At 39.2% G+C, this 23,353-nt stretch overlaps 1 protein-coding gene across 3 annotated transcripts in view; it reads left to right on the top strand.

Moving 5' to 3' along the window:
- The window catches only part of rbfox3a (RNA binding fox-1 homolog 3a), a 622,611-nt gene that overhangs the window by 322,147 nt on the left and 277,111 nt on the right, over positions 1-23,353 (top strand). For all 3 annotated transcript variants that reach the window (XM_065262753.1, XM_065262754.2, XM_065262751.2), the window contains exon 4: positions 10,446-10,503. In XM_065262753.1, the coding sequence (XP_065118825.1) occupies positions 10,482-10,503 (22 nt within the window). In that variant the 5' untranslated portion in view covers positions 10,446-10,481. The remainder of the gene's footprint in view (positions 1-10,445; positions 10,504-23,353) is intronic.

Genomic DNA, 23,353 nt, shown 5'->3' with positions numbered 1-23,353 from the left:
CACAATCTGCTCAGTTACTGGGATTTTCACGCACAACCATTTCTAGGGTTTACAAATAATGGTGTGAAAAGGGAAAAACATCCAGTATGCAGCAGTCCTTGGGCGAAAATGCCTTGTTGATGCTAGAGGTCAGAGGAGAATCGGCTCACTGATTCAAGGTGATAGAAGAGCAACTTTGACTAAAATAACTACTCATTACAACCGAGGTATACAGCAAAGCATTTGTGAAGCCACAACACGAACAACCTAGAGGTGGATGGGCTACAACAGCAAAAGACCCCACCAGGCTAATTGTGCACAAGATCACCAAAATTGGACAGTTGAAGACTGGAAAAATGTTGCCTGGTCTGATGAGCCTCAATTTATGTTGAGACATTCAGATGGTAGAGTCAGAATTTGGCGTAAACAGAATGAGAACATGGATCCATCATGCATTGTTACCAGGCTGGTGGTGTAATGGTGTGGGGGATGTTTTCTTGGCACACTTTAGGCCCCTTAGTGCCAATTGGGCATCATTTAAATGCCACGGCCCACCTGAGCATTGTTTCTGACCATGTCCATCTCTTTATGACCACCATGTACCCATCCTCTTATGGCTACTTCCAGCAGGACAATGCACCATGTCACAAAGCTCGAATTATTTCAAATTGGTTTCTTGAACATGACAATGAGTTCACTGTACTAAAATGGCCCCCACAGTCATCAGATCTCAACCCAATAGAGCATCTTTGGGATGTGGTGGAACGGGAGCTCCGTGCCCTGGATGTGCATCCCACAAATCTCTATCAACTGCAAGATGCTATCCTATCAATATGGGCCAACATTTCTAAAGAATGCTTTCAGCACCTTGTTGAATCAATGCCATGTAGGGAAGTTCTGAAGGCGAAAGGGGGTCAAACACAGTATTAGTATGGTGTTCCTAATAATCCTTTAGGTGAGTGTATGTGTAGCTAAAAGCTACATATTGGTACCAAATTTATACATATCTGTACATAGCATCGGAACTATTGTAAGTACAAGACCCGCCCCCTTTTTAAGACCAATGATATTGGACTCACTCACTTTTTCTGTAATTAAGCACATATGTCTGTTCACTTGTCAAAGCGCCGTCAGTTAAATCTATTCCACTATGAATGCCCTAATAAATTAAACTCCGATCTGCGTTTTAGCTACAACCTTTAAGCCTTAACCTCCACGCTGCTGCTTCCTCAAATCCATTCCACTTGCCTCATTTGAAGTGCATTTAATTTAACTCCACTTTGTGTTTTCATAAATGTCACTACTTTCGCCTTCTGCACTCCGCGAAACAACAAGGTAAACAAAGTTTTTAGGCTATAAAATCAATCGTTTAATAAAAATGCACCGACATTTTTGTGGCATTTTTCCGACTCCAAATGTATCTGTACCTAAATGAGGAGCTATTAAAAGGGTCCTGCCCTAGTGACAGCCTGTGACCAATTATTGACCATTTATGCTGCTTTTCAATCCGTTCTACAGTACTTTGAGCTTTACAGTCCATAGTCCCCAGTTTGTTTCATAGTATTACCGAATTAAATTTTTTGGGTGAACTGTTCCCTTAAATGAAAACTCAACCGACCGCCTTACACCAATCTCAAGCATACGCAAAAGCAAACATACATGCCACATAAATTCCCAGGAATTCGAGGTGAAGCTCCGGCAGATCCCCATACGAAACGGGAGCATTAGCACTCGTGGCTTTCATATATTGACCCAGTATGAAAATCAAATTACAACGGGCTGTTCAAGGCTTAATATTTATGTCCTCGCTCTCTGTTCAGGCTCCCTGTAGGAAGAGTTGATGAGCTCCAGCATGTCAGTAATTGAGAAGAGTTTCCAGGTCAGTGTGTGCCACTGTGCTTTGGTGTGTGTGTGTGTGTGTGTGAAGGGGATATTTACTCTGTGAATGGAGGGTGAATGAAGTTACAACTCTATTTACCAAAGCCCGTGTAAGCTGCTCAACTAGTCTGCTTCACAAAGCAAAAGGATTCTGGCGCGGCATTACAAAGTTAAATTGCTCTTTTATGCCGTGCCACCACCCTTGCCATTTTTCATTCTTTCTTTCCTCTTTACAACCCGTACGCTCTCATCCTTTCCTGAAAAGATGTAGAAGCAAACCCCACCTTCCTTTTTGTTGTTTTCTTTGCACAAGGAATTGATAGAGAGCATTATTCTATCTTTTGATGTTTAAAACATGTTTTGCTAAATCAATTCAGCCTCATATAGTCACTGACACAGAGTTGCCATTCTATAAGAACATAAACATGTTTTGGTTGAAGGATTTTTATTGCTTAGTTTTAGCTTTGTATTTCATCTATCCTTTTGGCTAAAGGGCTTTTCTTTCTTAGTTTTGCTTTGTATTTCATCTTTATTTGATGATATTATGTGTAATGTTTATGTGTATTACTGCCAAAGCAGTATTTTGAATCTTTTTTTTTTTTTTAAGCTTTGTGCCAATTGCATTATTAGTGGTTTTGCGTTTTGTAACAATAGTTTATAAAAAAAGATTCCAGCCATCTAATGTGATGGACAGGTGAACATCTACACTGTCAGAAAAATTGGCCCCTAGTTGTCACTGTAGTAATCTTTATAAAGATCCCAGTAGGTATCATTCAGGTACAGATATGTATACATTTGGGACCAAATTATGTACCTTTGGGGTACTAATATGCACTACCTGTAATATGAACTGTTTAGGTATAAAGGTGTACTTTTTGAAAGGGTAATACTCCCCCAGTGACAGCCAGGGACCATTTTTTCAAGCATTGGCCTTCTTTGAAACTGTTTTAATTAGATTATTTGGTTTACTCTAAATGGCTGAATAACTGACCATAAAGTGTCTTAAATGGAGGGTTAAATGAGATAAGGGTTAATTGAGGGCACAATAAATTACAGAATTTTTTGTAATACAAAAATATATTTTGTTCTGTAATTTGACATTAACACTGTAAAAAAATCTGTAAAAAAAGATACAATTCCGGCAGCTGGGGTGCCGGAAAATACCGTAAAAATAACGGGCACAATAAATTACAGAAATGTTCCATAATACACAAAAACAGTTTATTTCTATAATTTTACATATGTCATTAAAACGTCTGTTTTGTTTAACCCGGTTGGATACGGGTGTGCCTCATACATCTTATAAAGTGAAGCTGCTGGCTCTTTGATCGCCCCCTGGTGGCTGGCTGCAGTACAAGTCATAAACCCCGCCCTCTCCATTTAAACGAACAGGGACTCGGGTAAAAAAAAATACACTTCCAATAAAATTTTCCGAAAGATGTTTTTGGTCCTTTAAGGTAGTTGTTATTATGTTGATATATGTTCAATTGATGATTTTTGTGATAAGTTTTATTTAAGCTAGTAATTTGATGCTATAGAAACGGAGCGTGTCGTTATGATTGACATTCGTGATTGACAGCTTCTCTAAGCGAACTCTCTGAGCTTCGAGGGAAGATTGAAGATATAACTAATTATTTGTTTTCGATTTCTGTGTTATTTCTTACCGACAAAATAAGTTGTATCTGCAAACCAGTAAAATCAGACATTCAAGGGGTGTTAAATTGAGCGTGTGAGCATTTGGGCGGAAGTTTGATACCATGGTATCGCCTCGGTCTCCATGGACAATTCCTTATGTGCATTCCCTGGCTCCAAAATGACGTTTTTGCGCAACATGGCAGCACCAGTGGTGGGACATTTTGCCTTCAATTCATTACAATGTAAGGAAGCGACGTCTCGTCGTCCATCTTTTTTACAGTCTATGGTTGGGTAAAACATGGATAACCCAAATGTTTAGAAAATATTTGTCACAGCATTTTTTTAAGTGTGGCTACAGGAAGCATAGTAATTCATTTATGTTACACAAAATCGACAGTCTGAATCTCCTGGTTGTCTTTGTTGTGGGTTTTGTGCTACCGGCTGTGACAGGTCACACGAGCAATGTTGTGAAAGTCCAGAATACACATCTGACTTGACAATGCACTGCTTCTGTATACAGTCATGTGCTTTCATGCATTCATACAGTAGTAGAGATAGGACATTGTTGCACATCATACAACAGCGTAGTGTTTATTGCTGTGTGCAAAGCTAAATTGCTGGGCAAATAGACTTCAGTGAGATGCTATTTTCTTTTTTTGCTTGCAACATCAGCGTAGCCCGAGTGATGGTTGTTTTATTGTTAGTTTTTTCCACGGCACTCTTCAGTTCTGGGTTATTTATGCCTCCTTACCGTCCAAATAATTAATCAGCTCCGACACAACAGGAAAAGAAACAGCTTTTAATTACTTATGATGAAATAACAAATTATCTTGGCCGTGGTCCCAAAAATACTGGAGCCCAGTGCATGGTAATTCATTACAGAGAGAGAGTGAGACAGTGTGGTAGGGAGACAGGAGACAGGAGGCTGTGAGATACAAGCTTTGTCGGGATGAAATCAATACATGTGCTTTGTTCATATGTGTGCGTGTATGTGTTGTGTCTATGTTATGGTGTGAGATCCATTGTGATCAATCAGAAGGTCGAGTGTCAGCCCTCGATGGACCTTCACACTTTGATGCACCTACACTGTACATTTTAAGAAACACTAATGCACAGATAGCATCGTGTTGTGTCTGCTTGAAAATGAGCTAAATTTATATCCTCCATTTGTATTTAGTTTTATAAGTCCAGCTTCAAGCACAATTTACTGTGATTCGAATTTCAAGTTAAAGGAAGCGTAAAACCCCAAAATGCCTTAAAATGTGAATTGCACTTTTGCTTCTTTTCAAAACCTACATCTAAAAAAAAATGGTCAAAAGCTGTCACTGGGCCAGTTCCCTTTAAAAAGGTCCTAATGTGCACCATTTAGGGATAGATAGATATACATTTGGTACCAATATATAGAGGCACTAATATGCACCCTTTAAAGGGGATATATCATGAAAAGTGCTATAATTGGGACTCCAGTGCTTCTAATAACCTAGAACAGTGGTTCTCAAACTTTTTCTGCATGCGTAGGGCCCTATAATTTCCGCGATCACAGAATCGCGGACGGAATCGCGGAATTGGCTAATTAACACGGAATCTAGTATTAACGCGGAATTTCGCGGAATTTTATATATTTTGAATAAAATTATGTTTTTGTGTGGGAGACGAACGTATGTCTGTGAGAAATGCAGACCAGGAGAAGTAAATCTGGGCAACACGCCCCCTCCCGTGTTTTCAGACCCCCTCCAAAACACTGAAACCATGGCGAAGCGGCTCTCCACGACTCTGCTTTCGTCAGCGAAAAAATTAAGAAATTCGACGCTAAGCACTTAGTTCCGAGCAGGTCTCACATGACTTTTATGTGACCGGAGAACTGTTATTTTGTAAGTTTTGTCAACACTCTGTTCACGGTGAGCGCAAAGATACATGCACTCTCTCATCCACGTCTGTCTCACTGCACCTCGTGCACGCGCTCTCACATCTGTCCGAAGTGCGAACACAAATCCTCATGTATTTGTTCAGTTTTATGCATTTCAAGCGAGCTGAGGCAAACTATCCCTCGCATTTAAAATATAATCATCTGCATCATGGCGCCGCTCTCTGTCTCTCTTTCGCTCGCACGTGCAAAGAGCTGCGTGTTCATGCTGTCATAAGTCAGATCACTATCCTGTGTATCTTTGTAAAGTTATATGCATTTCAAGCGATTGTGTATAAAATATGGATCGCGTTCCACTGGATTGATGTATTTAAGGCACTTCTGAAGGCACCACTGCTTTGACACCTTGTTGTAGCCTCCTGCAACAACACTAAACAATGCATTGAATTGAGTTGTGTGTGTGCGCCCGCGCGTGTGTATGTGCGTGTCTAAATGCATCTTTTATAGTCATTAAGTAATCCTGTTATCCAGTTTTTCCCCAAATCATTTACATTTTAATCATTAACATTAAAGGCACACTCTTTTTATGACTAAAATAACAGTAAAGGGTAAAAAAATATAATTGCCAAAAATTAAAACGGATAAAACGGAATTTGGGAAAAAATAAAACGGAATTTGGGAAAAAATAAAACGGATTTTATAGGGCCCTACATGCGGCCCCCATTGTGTACGGTGCATTCCTTCGCGCCCCCCCAAAGAAAATGTATGACAAAAAACTGTTCTAAAATTTAACATTTCAATTAAACAAAACATATTAAGTTATAAAAAGTCGTGCTGTTGGTTAGTAGCCTTATTTTATAGGTTTAATTACACAGAATTCATGATAAATGAATGTATTTTATAAAATGTCATAAAACTGGGGCTCCCCTGGCACCATCTCGCGGCCCCCCTGGGGGCCCCAGACCCCAGTTTGAGAACCACTGACCTAGAATATGTGAAAAAACGTAGTTTTGGTTAACCATTCTCTGCAAGCATGTGAAAAAATAGGTCATTCAAATTTGGCTCCCCTTGTGATGTCAGAAGGGGATCTTAGTGTAATAATACCACCCCTTAATCTGTACTATCCAACCATGGCACTGCCATTTAGTGCAGAGAGAAAGAGAGAGAAAATAATTGACAGCACAGTTGAGATTCAATTTTAACAAACCACCACTATGGCGGTAAGTGTTTGCATTTTATCATCTCATTTGCATTTTTAAGGACACACCCAAATACGGCACATTTTTGCTCACACCTACAAAGTGGCAATTTTAACATGATGTAATAAATTATCAGTGGGGTATTTTGAGCTAAAACTTCACATACGTACTCTGGGGACACCAAATATTTATTTTGCATCCTAAAAAGACTTATGAAATGTCCCCTTTAAAGCAGACATATCATGCTTTTAAATCTGTCCTTTTTACATATAAATCATCTATTTGTGGTCTATATAAAGCGAAACTGCAATGCTTGGGTCTGAATTCCTCATTATTATAGCCCCACAGGCCCCCTTTCTACCCCTTTTCTGATGTGCATCTGAGAGCAACTCGTTTTGGTACTGTCTTTTTAAATGCACGTCATACCCTGCCCCCTCTCCAGGTTGCAGAGGTGACACTCGGTTAAACTCCACCCCGTTCGGCCATTTTTGTAGTTTTATAGCAGAGATACGATTATCTAGCTGCACAGAAACTTTTTATTTACTCGTTATTCACAAAATGTCAACAACGGAAGACTTGTCTATCCAGCCTTATATGTTCGCGCCAGAGTCGGAAATGGAGCGAGATGAAAATGAAGACGACGAACCTGCAGAACAACGTCTTCATATGGCGGTATCGCAATGGTGTGTTAATGCCGGCTGTCTTATTTCAAAATATTAACAATTATAAAGCTGACTATTATTCTTAGTTAATCGTAAATTGTTGTAATATGCTATAACTTAATCCCGGGTTGATGACCACATGCGACATCCACAGGCTGCAGCCTTCGGATTGAGAAACAGCACTGCTAAACCATGACAACCGTGTACTTTACTGTTTTTAAAGTTATTTACAGCTTACCGAAGTGCTCTGGTCGTCGTCTCCAAAGATAGAAGTAATTGACCCCTCAATCAGACGAAGTCTATCGGCAAATCCTACTTTATACTGGTGGAGGTTGGTGAAATAGTTCTCCTTGAAGTGCTTCGCGCACTAAAAAATGACATTTCCGTGAAAAATAAAACTCAACCAGGCACAGGTTCAACAACCGAACATTTTGATTTACTCTCTCGTAACTTCTTCATCCTTGAGCTTGGACTACAATATCGCAGCGAGAAATTGAAAATGGCGGATTGCTCGTAGTGTTGGGCTGGAAGTCGATGTCCTTATTTAGCAGTTCCGCTGCAAATACTGTGACGTAATTGTTCAAAAAACGTAATAGATAATAGAAAAATCAGAACCGGTTGGAAAATATGACCAAAACAGAATATAAAGATATCAACAAAGCACCTGAAGAGACTAATTTCAACTTTTATGTACTTCTAAACACTACAAATATACAACAAAATGCATTTAAGAGCTAAGAAAGTGGAATTAGCATGATATGTCTCCTTTAAGTACAAAGGTGTACTTTATTCAAAAGAGTACTGCCCCAGTGACAGCTTTTGTACCTATCTTACAGACAGTATTCTAAACTGCCTACAAAGACGACTGTCTTTTAAAGACGGGGTGCATGATCACTAAAAGCCAATATTGACATTTGAAAACACCTAAACAAACATGTCCCTACCCCAATAGAATCTGGACCTTCTTGTGATAGACCCGCCCCACACATTGCAACCCAGGCAATAATGTCAGTTAGTAGACATGCCCCTTACTGCTGATTGGCTACAAGTGTGTTTTGGTACTCGGCCCGACTCCCTTTTCCAAAGTGTTTTTTGTAAAAATCATGCACCCCGCCTTTAAAGCAGCATCCCAACCATTACAGAACCTCATATATGGGCAGCAAAGCCACATAATCAGACTATTTTACACTATTTTGACCTATTTTTTTCTTTACCAATGTTTACAATCAATATCTCTCTTGCCTTGGCTCATTTACAATCTTTATTTATTAGATTATTTTATTGCCTTGGAATTTGACTAAAATGCGGAGTCTTTTACGAGGCAGCAAAATTAAGTTACCTACTTTTTTGAGCAAACTTAAGTGTGACTATGATAGTTTTAAAATGCAGTCTCCGTAGACAACCCGCTAGGTTTCGGAACATAGTATTGTGTACATGCACGCTGAGTGGAGGGACGTAGATACACTCAGGGATGTGTTGACATGCACAGACTTCTGTTATTCATTTCCAACCCCGCGAGCCTGCTTTCAGGCAAGCGAAACAAAATTCCTCAGAAATGAATTCTCACCGAGTCGGTAGTGAACTGGATTTCCCAGTAGACTTCCTGCATCTCTGGGTTTCAGTTCTACTCTTGACCACAGAGGGGAACACTTGGAATGGAATTAGACACTTCCCTGCAGAGATATACAGACTCTCTCAGACAGACAGAGAGAGAGAGAGAGAGAGAGAGAGAGAGAAGGTTGGATGTTGTTTTTAAGTGAGAAAGAGTCAAACAGAGGTAACGAGAAAATGAAATAATGACGAGCAGGAAAGCGAAAGAAATTCAGTTTCGGCACGGCAGCGTGCTGTTTTTCAATAAATACAGTAGCTCTATATTTCAGATTAATGTCGACAATTAAATGACACATAGGAACAACACTTATATCAAGGCCCGTGGATATGGACGGGGCACTATGCATATTTAATCCGAACAGCCCGCAATAAAGGCCATTATGTCTGTGTAATTACGGTAATGCTCTAACAGGGTCTTTTGTGCCGAGTGCTGTATTCACTCTCTGGGGCCTTGTGTTCGGTTGTATACATTTCGGCATCCAAAGAAAAACTGCAGCATTATCATCTTTCCCCATAATTTTTTTTTATATCACTGTATGGCATTTTCTTTTCTCCTCCTCTGGGTGATGTGCTTTTTCAAATATGTTTTTTTCTAAATAAGAATGTGATTTGAGGTCACCTGCTATCACAAACACACAGCCCAACCTGATCATAGTTCAGTCACTCAATAACATCAAATTTGCAAACAAACACGATTTATTCTTTTCATCTTCCTATTTTTCCTATAGCTCAGTTGGTAGATATTGCGTTAGCAGTGCAAAAGTCACGGGTTCGACACATACTGATAAAATGTATAGCTTGTATTGCATGCCACTTTGAATAAAAGCGTATGCCAAATGGATAGTACAGTAAATCTGTATTCAGTCAGAAAAAGTTATCTCGACAGTTGGAGTAGTTTGGATGAAAGGTGTAAATGTGGTAAAAGTAAAACGTTTTAAAATATAAACGCATTAATGTAAACAAAGCCTCAGTTTCCTTTGATGAAGTTGCTGGCTTTTGTGCTTGCGTTTCATGCATGTTATGATATTTTTAACCCAAAACCGGGTAAATATTTGGAGAGAACACATGTTGGGTTATAAATAAACCTATGCTGGGTTGAGTTAACAATAATCCAGCATAGGTTTATTTATATCCCAACATGTGTTCTGTCTAATATTTCCCCAGCATTGGGTTAAAAATAACAAGAAGTTTATGTATTTGTATTGTATTCTTTCGAGTTGAGCTTTCTTCCCTTTGTTCACCACACCTGCAGTTGTGTCCGTCTCCGAATGTCATGGCAGTTCCACTTTAGCAGCAATGTAGCATGAAGCTCAGCTGGCGGTTTCTGTGAAGGATTTGGTGGTTCTGGTGAAGTTCTGAGCTTATCTGGACCCGGCAGGTCCCCTGACTGAGCCTCAATTATCATAACAAGGGCATACAAAAATGGGGAAAAATGTCCAAACATAAAAACAAGGAGTTCCAGAGCAATCTTTGATGTAAATGGGGAGCTCAACCTCTTTGTTATGGTAGACGGGCCTTCGCATTCAAAGGATGTTTACAATACCTCTTTGTAAGAAATGCAATGTTTTATGTAATTGGTTAGATTTCTTAAAACCTGTCACTGTTTGTCTCTTGCAGGAATTAAACACCACCTCTGCTCGGCCACAGCTGTACATGGAGACTCCCAGCTGGGCAGGTAAGTGTGTTTTTGTGGATGTTGTGGGTTTTTTACGAGCCTATGAGTGTGATGTCCTGTTTGGTTGAGTGAACGAGGATGCACTCTAATCAAGTGGTCAGTCGAGACACATCACTGTTTGCACCTGGTAGTAACATCTCAAATGCCTCTCCTGTGACCATTTGGGGAATACTGAGGGTTACTAGATATCTATAAAGTGAAAAAAACTAACAAAACATCTATTGCTTTCAAAAAAACTTGTATTTTTACTCTGCAAAACTGCTAATGTTTAGGAAAAATTGACTGTAGGGTAGAGCGGGGCACAACCTAACGCTTTTTAACTTTGGCTCTATCATTCAAAAAATATTTAAGTTAGATAAATATTTTTTACACAATCAACACACACATCTCTGCTACAAATGAACACTAAAGGCCCTATTTTAACAATCTAAGCGCATTGTCTAAAGCGCACAGCGCAATGTCTAAATGGGCGTGTCCGAATCCACATTTTTGCTAATTTATGGTCAAAAATGGTCAAAAAGGGTTGGTCCTTTTTTTATGAGTAATGGGAGTATTTTGGGCATAACGTGCAATAAACCAATGAGAGTCTCAGCTCTCATCCCCTTTAAAAGCCAGTTGAGCTGGCGCTATGTCTAATCCGTATTTACATGATGGACTTTGTAAACTGAAAAACTAAGCGGAGGAAGAAGACCACCAGTTTAAGATTAATGTAAAATAATTGTGTTGTTTTTCACTTGTATTAAATTGATATTTTTTTATTAAAACCTTTAAAACCCAGTTTCTTTTAGTCATGGAAGTAAAAAAGCAGGCTTTTAACTCTTTCCCCGCCAGCATTTTTTAAAAAAAGTTGCCAGCCAGCGCCAGCATTTTCATGATTTTCACAAAAGTTTAATGCCTTCCAGAAAATGTTCTTCTTTAAATATATAAACAAACAATATATCAGATGAAAGAACAGACCCTCTGCTTTCAAAAAAAAAAAAAAAAAAAAAAACGTTTCATCCTACCTTCATTAGTTCTCTTGTAATCACCTCTCAAACATTAATTTTCATTCAAAAACACCCAATTTTGAGCAAAAAGCTGAGATAATTCCATTTTTGCGAAGGACTTTTAATAGAGATCAGATGCAGAGCGATCTTTAAAACATACACGGAGATCTTTCACTTTCACATGAGGCGCTACTTTCCGGTTGTATAAGTTGCGGTTAATAGGGGTATTGCAGAAAGACGGAAAATCTCGTCATTGGCAGGGAAGTGTTTTCTCTTAATTGACGAGATATCTCGTCAATGGCGGTGAAAGATTTAATTGCTGTAAATGTATGGCTATCCAATATCATCAAAAAATAATTTACAAGTAAGTAAGAAAAGGTTTGTACTCTAAAAATACTTTATTTTTAACAAACAGGAGATAAAGAATTTACAAACGGCTAACCGCACGTTTCAGCACTTGGACAGCGTCAGTTTTTTTTAAGCATTACTTAAAAATGTTTCTCATCTCACCATATCCACAGGTACAAAGTCATCATATACAATACATCCGTGAGGTAGCATTTAAAAAAAAAACATTTAAAAACAGATGCACTTGTTTAAAACAAAGCATTTACTTACCAGACTACAGGTGAAGCAGCTCTTTGTGCCTTCTAACGTCTCATAATCGGTCCTCATTTATGTCCAAGAGACTCAATAATAATCTTTTACATTCAATCCTTTAATCTTTCATATTTAAAAGCGTTTTTGTGCTGCTGCGCATTCATGTATGTGTTAAAGGAACAGTATGTAGGATTGTGGCCAAAACTGGTATTGCAATCACAAAACTTGTGCCTAAAACTGGTACTGCAATCACACAACTGGTGGCCAATAAACAACATGACAACATAAACATCAGTTGAGGGCTGCAACTCCACTTTTTAAATTACACTATCCTGGCCAGACCACTGTTGTCAGTAATATAAGTATTTGAAATGAAAATGATTTCTTAATGTCTAGTGACATATCAGGGCCATTTTATGATTAATCGATATAAATATCTTACATACTGTTCCTTTAAGCAAACCCGCGTTGTCGTCCCGTTTATAGGCGTATATTACTAACGCGCTCTTTAAATAACAAAAAACATATTGCGCCATTGACTTTAGACTTTAGAGCAGGGTTTTGTTGGTCAATGGCGTAGTCTGTTTTAGTTGCCTCAAAATACCAACGCGCCGACAATGCGCCTGAACACACCTCGTTTTCAGACCAGAACGCCCATGGGCGCAAAAGGGGGCGCAAATGCATTTGCTATTAAAACAACGTGGCGCTAAACGTGAAAATGATCATTGTGCAGGGTGGAAACTAGCAAAATACACTTGCGTCGCGCATTGCGCTGCATTGCGTTGGGTGTAAGATAGAGCCCGAAGAAATGTACTTTTATGCCTCCAAAACACTCTTTGTTCAATATCTTAACCAAAACACATCAAACTTTTCAAAGATTGACAGGAGATCATCTTCTGACAGTAAGAGAAAAAGACCAAAAGCAAAGATTGCTCGGCCCTGTATAAATATGTAAAGTAGCTGCGTTACTATTAACCCCATGTTAGTTTGTGCCCCGCTCACCCCTACATCTGATGTGCCATCACTATGATGACAAATTCGATAGGCTTTTCAATTAGGTGGTTTCTTTTCAATCTCCATGTAACTGAAAAGTGTAAAACCCTTTGCATTGACAATACTACAAATAAGATCATATTTTTCCATACCTGACATCAGCTCCAGGTGTAAACCTGGTCTGTGTTTATCAGGAAAATATGGCTTTTAACAGTGATTGCAAGCAATGGTTTGCAATGATCCTTCAAACGATCATATTTTTGCACAATTTACATTTCCAGCGTCTCACTCTCTATTCTATACCATCCTTATCCGCTATACATCTCAATGTCATCATCGTTTCCCGTCTGTCTGGGGTGTTTCCTCTGAGGATCGGTTACCTTACTAGAACCCTGCTTCAGATAGATTGATTTTTCCTTACGACCCCGAACGCACACCCTAATGACGCACCCTTCTTCCTAATGTCTCGGCAGTGTAAAGCTGCCTCACGAGATCAGAATGGCAAGGCAATCAAACCGGCCCATTGTGCACACGAGTCGTAAATGAGACTGTGTCTTTAAAAGTGGAGTGGAGGGGCCGTGGCGAGGGAGTGAGAGAGGGGTGGCTAAAGTTGTGCTGACGACAGGCCTTTGATTCTGAGCATGCCCATTAGAGGGAGCCATAAATCCTGGGCTCTCCGGACTGCCTGTGTCAGCAGTCCATGGAATGAATTGATATTAAACGCGACAAAAAGCCTCTTTAATTCTGCCTCCACCAGCCTCTCTCTCTCTCTTTCTTCTCTTGCTTATTCGCTTGCTCTCTCGTTCTCCAACTCTATTCCTTCTCTCTTCCTTCCTCTGTACTGGACGGTAATTGAAAAGAGGGAGAAAAAAGCCCGGCCTGTCATCATAAAAACATCTGCAATTACATCCGCTCTATTCATTATTTATGAAAGTCATTAATTAAATATTACTCGCAAATAGTAATAGCATTTTCCCTCTATTTTGCCCCCATGTTGTCTCCGAAACGGCCCTGCTTTCTGCCAAACATCACAATGCAGTTTGCTGTAAACATTTATGTTTAGACATTAAGGGCAATTATGACGATCGCGTTAGCGGATTCGTGCTGCGACCGAGTTTCGTGAATGTGAAGGGCTCAGAGCGTGGCCCGCAACAAGTAAGGTGTGAATAGCGGCGCATTCGAGCTGTCACATTCCTTAACTCGGTAAGCTACAGTAAAATAATGGAGATAACTTGATTCACTTTCAGGCAAATTGGATGTTTTAAAATGGCCCCCTTTCTTATTTTATCGGCCTGTCTAAAAAAAGTCCCAAAATGAGAAGGGGAAGCGCTGTCACTTGATGACATCACCCCCACGCATAATGTGCTAAAACCGTAAGCTGTGGGATTTCACGGTGCCAGATTGATAAGTTAGACCTGTTATTCCCAAAATTGTAAAGATGAGGAACCATACATCAAACAATGAGCTCTGTGGCGTAACGCACTTTTGAATCGAGCTAGATGACATTCTAAGTGGGGTGCTGGGTTGCTTAGAGAGCAGCAGCAAGCGCCAGGTACAGCTGTTTTAACTCTTTTACTTAGCAGGGCCCCTACTCGGAGGCTCTCAGCCGATACGAGGGGCCGCGCTCACGACAAGCGCGTGATGGATTGAGTCGGGGAAAACCATCATCTGGTTGTGCACGCGCGTGCTGAGCGAGGTGGGCCTCGCGTGATTAATGATATTTGCCTGGAGTCATCGAAAGCTAGATTTAAGTATTTCGGATTTAAAGAAACATTCGTCTCTATTGTTCACAGCAAGAGAGGCATTAGTCAAATTCAGCCATGTCTCCACAGACGACGACGCTCCAACCCCTGGAGCACGCTGTGTAACAGTGCTGTTGTCTCGCTCACGGTTCTGCAAATTATTCATGCAATTTTTGCCCATTTTGTCTGATTATCCACAAATCACTCTTACGAGTGAGTTTATCATCCTGCCAAAATCATTTATTTCGCAGTTGTATTTCTGCTGAGTAAACGTTTGATGAATTGCTGTCATTACGATTTTTTAAAAGTGCAAATATATTCTGGTAAATATAGGAGTTTAATAATTTCACGAAATAGCAAAAAACTGTTTTATTTCTGGGTTAAATAAGACCATAGCCGGCTGGATCGGTTTAAATTATTTGTTTAAAGGTAGGTGTGTGTGTGTGCATTTTTTGAGTTCTGAATTCACAAGGTGAAAGTCCATTGATGCCTGATTCAAAATCCCTTGTGACAACTGAGTAATGAGATGAAATGATAGACCCAGCTCGCGTCTGGCACCGATATTTTGTAACCATAAACGCCCTGAACTCAGCATTAAACTGACCATCTGATCCAAGACTAACAAAGATACTCAAGGTCAGAAACTCACTCCTCCCTCTAAAGTAGTGTTTCCTTTAAGCGCTTAGCAAAGCATAATTTGTGCGCCGTGTTTCCTTCAGCTCAAATTAATCACCCGCCTCAGACGCTCGAATACCAAACGTTGTGAAGTTCGACTGGCGTGGACGAGCTTGCTTCGGGGAGTCGGATTTCGCCGCTCTCTGTTCGGTCGCTTTCAAACGTACGGGGGTGAAAGAGCAAAGATTGTACCTGACTGCCACGCTGCTCTCTTTCTTAACGTCTGCAGCTTTTACAGATCTGTCAATGGAAATGAAATTGCAAGGAATGTGTTCGATACTAACCGGGTTAGGCTGGTGGAGAGTGGTGTGTGCTGTTTCCACTGCTGCCTGTGCGAACCTGCCTGTTTGTTTTAGGCCTAGATCATGGCGGATAGATTGTGTGCAAGTGCGCAGTATTGAAAATACACAATCAGAATTATTCTCAGTTCAAACAAAACCTCACTGGAGACTTTAAAAAAGCAGAGTTGTAAAAATGCTGTAAAATGAGAGAAACCAAAGAAAAATGTATGAAAAGACTTTATTGGTTGGTTTCCCGGACAGGGATAAGACTAGTCCTAGACTAAAATAAATGTAAGAGCTGTTCGAACTGAAAACAACTTCCACTGACATATTTTAAAATACATCAGTGCTCTTTGTTTTGCCTCAAAATGCATACAAGTAATGGTTTAAGAAACTAGTTAAATTTCCTAATTAAACTATGGCCCAGTCCTGGCTTAAGATAATCCCTGTCCGGGAAACCACCCAAACGTGTTTTCTCTGTATTTGGCCTTTTCATATGTTACTTTTATAGTATACACAGAAAAATGCTGGGTAATTTTCCATAGTGCTGGGTCAAAATAGGATGAACCCTTCGCATTGGGTTGTAATTTAACCTATGCTTGTTTGGTCAAACATATAACAGCTGGGCTCATTTCTTTTTGACCCAAAGCTGGGCTGAAAATAACCCAGTACACTGTTTGTAAATTTAATATGCAACAGGTTTTAAAGGCAGGGTGTATGATCTCTGAAAGCCAGTGTTGACATTTGAAATCACCTAAACAAACACGCCCGTACCCTAATCAAATCTGGACATTCTTTTGATAGGCAACGATGTCGGTTAGTAGACACGCCCCTTACTGCTGATTGGCTACAAGTGTGTTTTGGTACTCGGCCCGACTCCCTTTTCCAAAGTGTTTTTGAAAAATCATGCACCCCACCTTTAAAGGCGGAGTTATAAAAATGAAAATTCTTCATCATTTACTCACACTTGTGTTCCCAGCATTGTCAGTGAAAATCTAACCATAGCCCAAAAATAAATGAAATAAAATGAATAAATATGTGAAGCCAAACACAGTGTATTCACTGTTGACTTTGCCTATATAACATCATACATTTCTCAAGTTTTTTTTTTCTTTTTGCTAGATGTGGGTTACTCACAGCTGGACTATATCAGGTCTATACACCTCATAAATAGGGTCAAAAAGGGACAAGCCCAGCAAATGTTTATATTTGACCCAACAATGGGTTAAAATAACCCAGCATTTTGGGTTGAAACAACCCAGCATGGGTTAAGTTTCACCTCAGTGGGCTTGGCTCATCCCTTTTCACCCAATGCCGGGTTAAAATAATCCAGCATTTGTTTTTACTGTACACTCTAAAAAATGCTGGGCTATTTACAACCAAGTGTTGCGTCAAAAAGGGACAAGCCCAGCAGCTGGGCTGAAATTGACCCAGAAAAGTTTTATATTTGACACAAAAATGGTTTAAATAACCCAATATTTTGGGTTGAAACAACCCAGCAACTCGTCTCTTTTTGACCCAACGCTGGGTTGACAGTTACCCAGCATTTTTTAGAGTGTAGTAAAATGTAAAAAAACGTAGACAGTAAAATGTTTTGCTTGGTTGGTTGATCAAATGATAAACTGTGCATTACGAAAAATTAGCTATTTTCATATTGATTACCATTTGTGAAACCATGTTCTTTAAAGAATGCTGGGTTATTTTCAATCCATTGTTGGCTCATACAACCAAGCATTCTACAATAATACGTTTACTGTAGCAAAACCATGTTTAATTTGTGATAACCGTGGTTCAAATAGTTGTATTTATAGTAAAACCATAGCTAATTTTCATAAAATGTCCCTTGTTGTGTCGGTGCAGAGATGTTTAAAGTGGCTTGCTGATAAGTTCAATTGTGAGGTCACACTTTGGATATAAAGGGGCTTTCTCTCGCACTCACCCTTACGAGTGCTCTTTAAATGAGTGCTTTCTAATTGTAATTACACCCGCGACTGTTTGGCTTGTATCAAGTCTCATCGGAATCCCCTCTGGCCAAATCACATGACTCATATCAGAATCGCAATGACACGCATTTAATTAGAAAGTTTTGATGTTTTAAAATGCTTTTCGGATGGGATCGGGAGTTCTTTGAAGCGGTGTGAAGCGACATTGATTATTCCCTGTCATACCGGCAAGAATTGATTGCGTGTCGTGATAAGCACAGTACGTTACAGTCTGGACTGCTTCCCTAATCCCAATATTCAGATCATAACATTAATAAATAGGTAAAGTTGTTCAATAAAGAGGCAGATCTACATATTTTTTTGGCTAAAAGCAAGCAAACCAGCAGCATTGGATTGTATTCACAGCATTTCCACTTTTTACAACCTGCCACGCTAATATGATTAGTCAAAGCTATGTGTTTTCTTTTGGTTAATGCTCTTTCGGCACTCAGAGATGTTTCTCCACTAGTTCCTCATCAAAAATTAACAAAGAAAAAAACGTAATGATAATCGTGTAGAAGTGTTGCATTATTAAGTTCGCAATGCTCACGTTGGAGAGCGGAGAGGGTGAGGATAGTCATCAGACTGATTTGAAGCCTCTCAAAGGAGGCACGGGCTGTTGTTTATGAGGATAATGAGCCCTTCATCTCACCCAGTGCTGCTTACAATGGGCTCATTACAATTAAAATGGCTGAAAAGCAGGCCTAGAAGAAGAAGGGATCGTGCATGATGAGAATTCAGTGGGAACGTTTGAAGGAACGGTGTATTAACCGGCCAGGAAGTCATTTTTAACCCTGGTGGCAGCTGAATTATGTCCCATTACTGAATTGGACCTAATGCTTTTTTCGGCAAAACACATTGCTCTTGAAGCGCTCTATAGAAAAAGAGCCGGTGATGTCCGCCCTATTGCAAATATCCACCAAAACTGCCATTTCCTGACGAAATTCAACACGTTAATGAAGTTTAAATGGATTTTCGGTTGGGGTCGACGCTATTTCTCTTGCACCTTCATAAACTTGAACTGTAAACCCTCGACCTTTCGTGAGCTGCTTGGATCATCAGAGAGACTCATTCCTGACTTTGTATGCATCACTGTCTTCAGGCTATAAAAGAATAATGCAGTTATTGATTTGAGCATTTCAGCTCATATGTTTCCACTTCGCCCAGCTCTGCTGCCCAGATTAATTTTTGAATCTTCGATTCATGGACACATCATATAATGAATAGAGGTGATTCATGTCATTGCTTTTAAATGCTTAAATTGATATGGTTCCCCACTGGTTGATAGTGTAACATTGTCGTGGGGTCTGCGTCAGCAGTTCTGTCTTATTGAAATATGTATCGACCGTGTTTGGGTGAAGCGTTTTCTTTTATTTCCTTATGCAAACAGTATTTAAACCAATAATTAAAATTCTATATTCATTTGATTTAGAAACAAAAGATAGATAGATAGATAGATAGATAGATAGATAGATAGATAGATAGATAGATAGATAGATAGATAGATAGATAGATAGATAGATAGATAGATAGATAGATAGATAGATAGATAGATAGATAGATAGATAGATAGATAGATACTATAATGAGCTTCACATTAATCTAACGTTTACTGTTAAGTTTTGCGTATAGATCTGACAGTTATCTAAAATATTCCAACTAAGGGGCATTCTTTAAAAAAATGTAAGAGACCCTGAAGGAGATTTATGGACCACTTTTACACAACCAATTCAGCCTACTTGGTCCGGGAGGCAGAAACAGGCTGTAGTGCTGCTGGACCAGAAAGAGGCGCGCTGTAATCTGTTGTTCATTTTTACTTCATTTTTCTCCAAAGTGACATCTCGTGTCCAGCAGGTGGTACCAAACATTTATCTATCCTCTCTCCTATCTGTCCTCTCGCACTATCCAGCCTTCAGAAAATGTAGACACCCCAAACAATAGGCTCTCCAGAGACACCTTTAGTCTGCAACACAAGTAAACACACGGCACTGATCCAGACCAATGGAAAAGTCAAACTGTGGTGTTTTGGACACCAAAGTTTCGGTGCGGCTGGACAAGTTTACAGTTTTTTTCCACTGAGTTGCTGACATTTTCTTTCTCGGTACTTGTTCTACGTTTCGACATTCCCTCGGTGTCATGCGTCATTTCAATCAAACACTGTAAAATGTAGGGGCTGGTCGTTAATCCTCCTCTCAGCCGTTTAATGGCCGCAGCAGAAATGGAGTCGTAAAAATTCTTTTCTCTCATGGATGGTGGAAAGCGGAGAGATGGACCCTGGTAGTGGTTTGGGGAGGGGGGTATTTGCCTCTGACATTACCCTCTGGTGAACTTACGGCGGGTGTCTGTGAATACATTTCTGCAGCTACCTGTGCTGATGTCTTACAAGCTCTCTGATTGGTCAGGTGTAAGGTTGCATACAAAGCGGCACTGATAACATCACAAGGGAAGAGGGTTGGTAAAATGTTGTGATTCACACTACTGTTTATAAAGCATTTTTTCATAAAATTCATTCAGATATAAAAGCTAAGCCCTCTGACCTTTGCCATGATGAAGTGTTTACTATGCTGGACAACAGAATATATACAGTACAGTAGAAAAATGGTAAACAAAAACACAACAGGCCCATCCTCATGGAATGGGTACATCAACAATTTAGAGCTCAGTATTATAGTAGGTATATTTGTAGCAATAGCCAACAATACATTGCTGTTAAGTTTGGTTACAAAACGCAATAAATCCATTTAGACTAATTTGGGTAAAAATTTGTTTTCTATACTAAGAAAGTGACAAGATGAAAACCACTATTTTCTGTTACAAACTTTTACACAGCATCTTTAGGTTATAATAACATAAAAATTTCAATTCCATAATTAGATTTTCAAGATTTATTATATGGGGGTAACTTTTTTTTAAATGCTGTTTATCGCATTTTGGAACCAAACTCTTCATATGTAAATATATTAAAAATGTATTTATCATTAGTTATATGTGTTGCTATGGACTACATTTGGAAAACTTTAAAGATAATTTACTCAATATTGGTGATTTTTAGCACCCTCAGATTTCAGATTTTCAAATATTGTCCTAACAAACCATACATCAATGAAAAGCTTATTTAGCTTTCAAATGATGTATAAATCAAAATTTTGACACAGAAAATTTGCCCTTATGACTGGTTTTGTGGTGCAGGGTCAGATATTAATTCTTCAGATTTACAAAAAAAAAAGAGTGATTTTTTGATAACATTGACAAATGGTGCTCCTAAACTTGGTGCTTTTTCCAAATAGACATAATTTGTCATAAACACGGGATAATATCTCCTTGGTTCCACTCCTGATGTAATAAGGGCACATATTTAATTTGCCTTTGACATTTTAATATACAGTACTGTGCAAAAGTCTTAGGCCACCAACACCAGACTTGTTGTTTTAGAAGTTTTAATGTCCATCCAAATGTATTTTTCAATCTATTTTATTAAAATACAAACAGAAAATACAGGAAATATGTACAAAAAAATAAAAAAAATATAATTTTGAGGGCTAAATGTCTTCTTTAGGCACCGTCGGTGTTTAGTGTGACCTCTCTTGGCAGTAAACACATCTTGAGCGTTTTTGAGCAGAATGAAAAGACTAATTTCTTTAAAATTATAAATTAGGATTTAATTTTATTTAGGTTTAAGAGATCCTGCAGTTTCCTGCTATTGCTTATGTGAAAGGGGAGGTTACCCTAAAACATCAGTTTACATTTTATACAGTTTTTAATACTATCTACACATTTACTGTATTTTCTAGATGTATTTTATTTAAGAAACTAAGAAACAATTTTATATGATCACTTTAACATTGCAAAAACAACAAATCTAATTCTGGCATGGCGGCCTAAGACTTTTTCACAGTACTGTATATAATACAACTGATAGGCAGAGGCATTAAAGAAAACACTAACAGTATTAAAGAATAAACACTTCAGTTTTAACCAGAATGTGAACTGTCCCAGTAGTAAGTGTATCTTAGGCCGTTTTAAAATATAAAGTCTTGGCTAAATATAAATGAGTAAATTAGTGGGATATAGTTGGCTGAGAAAAGCATTCTTAAGAGGGCGAGAGTTCTCTCCAAACACTACAGCGTGCCAGCTTACGGCCCTGGATAGTGCTGGAGTCAGTTGTTTTAATTTTGTCCCCCATTTCATTCTCTAAGCACCGTTGCCGGCGTGATAACTTCATCGCTAAACAATTAAAATCTCACCTTTCATTTTCGCACATGTCGGCACAAGAAGAAAGAGCCAAGCAAGTACGTGGGGACTGCGCACTCACCCATGCATGTAATGCGGACGACCCGAGCGGAGAGCGCCAGAATTGACTGTGAAAGGAAACGCTTTGCGTAACATTTGTAAATGCGAGAGGCTTTTGATGTTGCGTTGTGAAAACACATGTTAGCGCTCATTATAGCGCTGTTCCTCAGCCCTTCATTTGTATATTCCACTGGGCACGGGCACCGACGAGGAGCCATCTTACCCTACAGAAAGCATGCACCCTCTCTCCACATTCCCTCATTCATCATGTTGACACCAGCGCAGCTACTTTTGTGAAATGGAGAAAAATGGTTAAGTCAGCTCTTTTCCTCTGCCTCTCGCAAGTGTGTGGATATGTGTGTGCGAGCATCCTTTGGCGATGTTGTGCTTGTATGAGGAGGTTGCGTGTGTGATGAGCTTTGGACAAGCCATGAAAGACAGGAATTTGTTTTACAGACCTGTCAACAAATTTTATTAGAGTATTAGTGGATTGTAAGTTAGGGTTAGTAAAATAAGTTGCTGTGCAAACTTATAGTCAGTTAAATGTCTGTTAAGGGATAAGCAAAGTGCTAACAGTTATTTAGCAGACAGTCTACTAATACTCTAATGAGAGTTTGATGACGTGGACAGTAAATACAACCTGAGTAGTCGACAGAATGTCTAAAGGCGACTATATAAATAAAGTGATGCTATTTTGGTTGCAGACCTTGCTTTCTGCTTTGCCGTTAAATGGACATTCAAAGCAAACTTACAGAATCATTTAACCTGACATGAGACCAATACCTCTCTTTTTTTTTGTGTTGATACCTTTGACCTCTTTACATGGCTTTACTCAGTCAATATTAAAGATATCAAGGTTATTGTGTAAAGGATTATTTATGCAGAAAACAGTAAATAACAGATAATGACTATAGTTGATGGATTTTGTACATTATACTGTATTAATAGAAAAATTGGACAAAATATGTACCCCAGCTTTCACTCGTGCAGTACCCTTTACAAAGGCCCTAATATGTAGCACAGATACGTACATTTGGTACCAATATGTACCTTTGAGGTAAGCTCTCTTTGTATTAATATGTATACCTCTGAGGTACTAAAATGAACGATTCTGGGAATTTTCAAAGCTGAAAACTTTCCATGGAATTAATGGGAATAAACGGTGAATTTGAAAATATTCAGTCACATGCACACAACACACTGCTGACTGAAGGGCCATTGAGGCCACACCCCCTGCGTGTACTTGCATTCTTCCATAACCTCCACAGATACTTTCTTAAATCCTGCACCCAAAATAATGT

The sequence above is a fragment of the Paramisgurnus dabryanus genome, chromosome 1 (assembly GCF_030506205.2).
Source record: "Paramisgurnus dabryanus chromosome 1, PD_genome_1.1, whole genome shotgun sequence".
NCBI classification, from domain to species: domain Eukaryota; kingdom Metazoa; phylum Chordata; class Actinopteri; order Cypriniformes; family Cobitidae; genus Paramisgurnus; species Paramisgurnus dabryanus.
The sequence above is the reverse complement of the archived record's forward strand: the minus strand, read 5'-3'. Positions and strand labels throughout refer to the sequence as shown.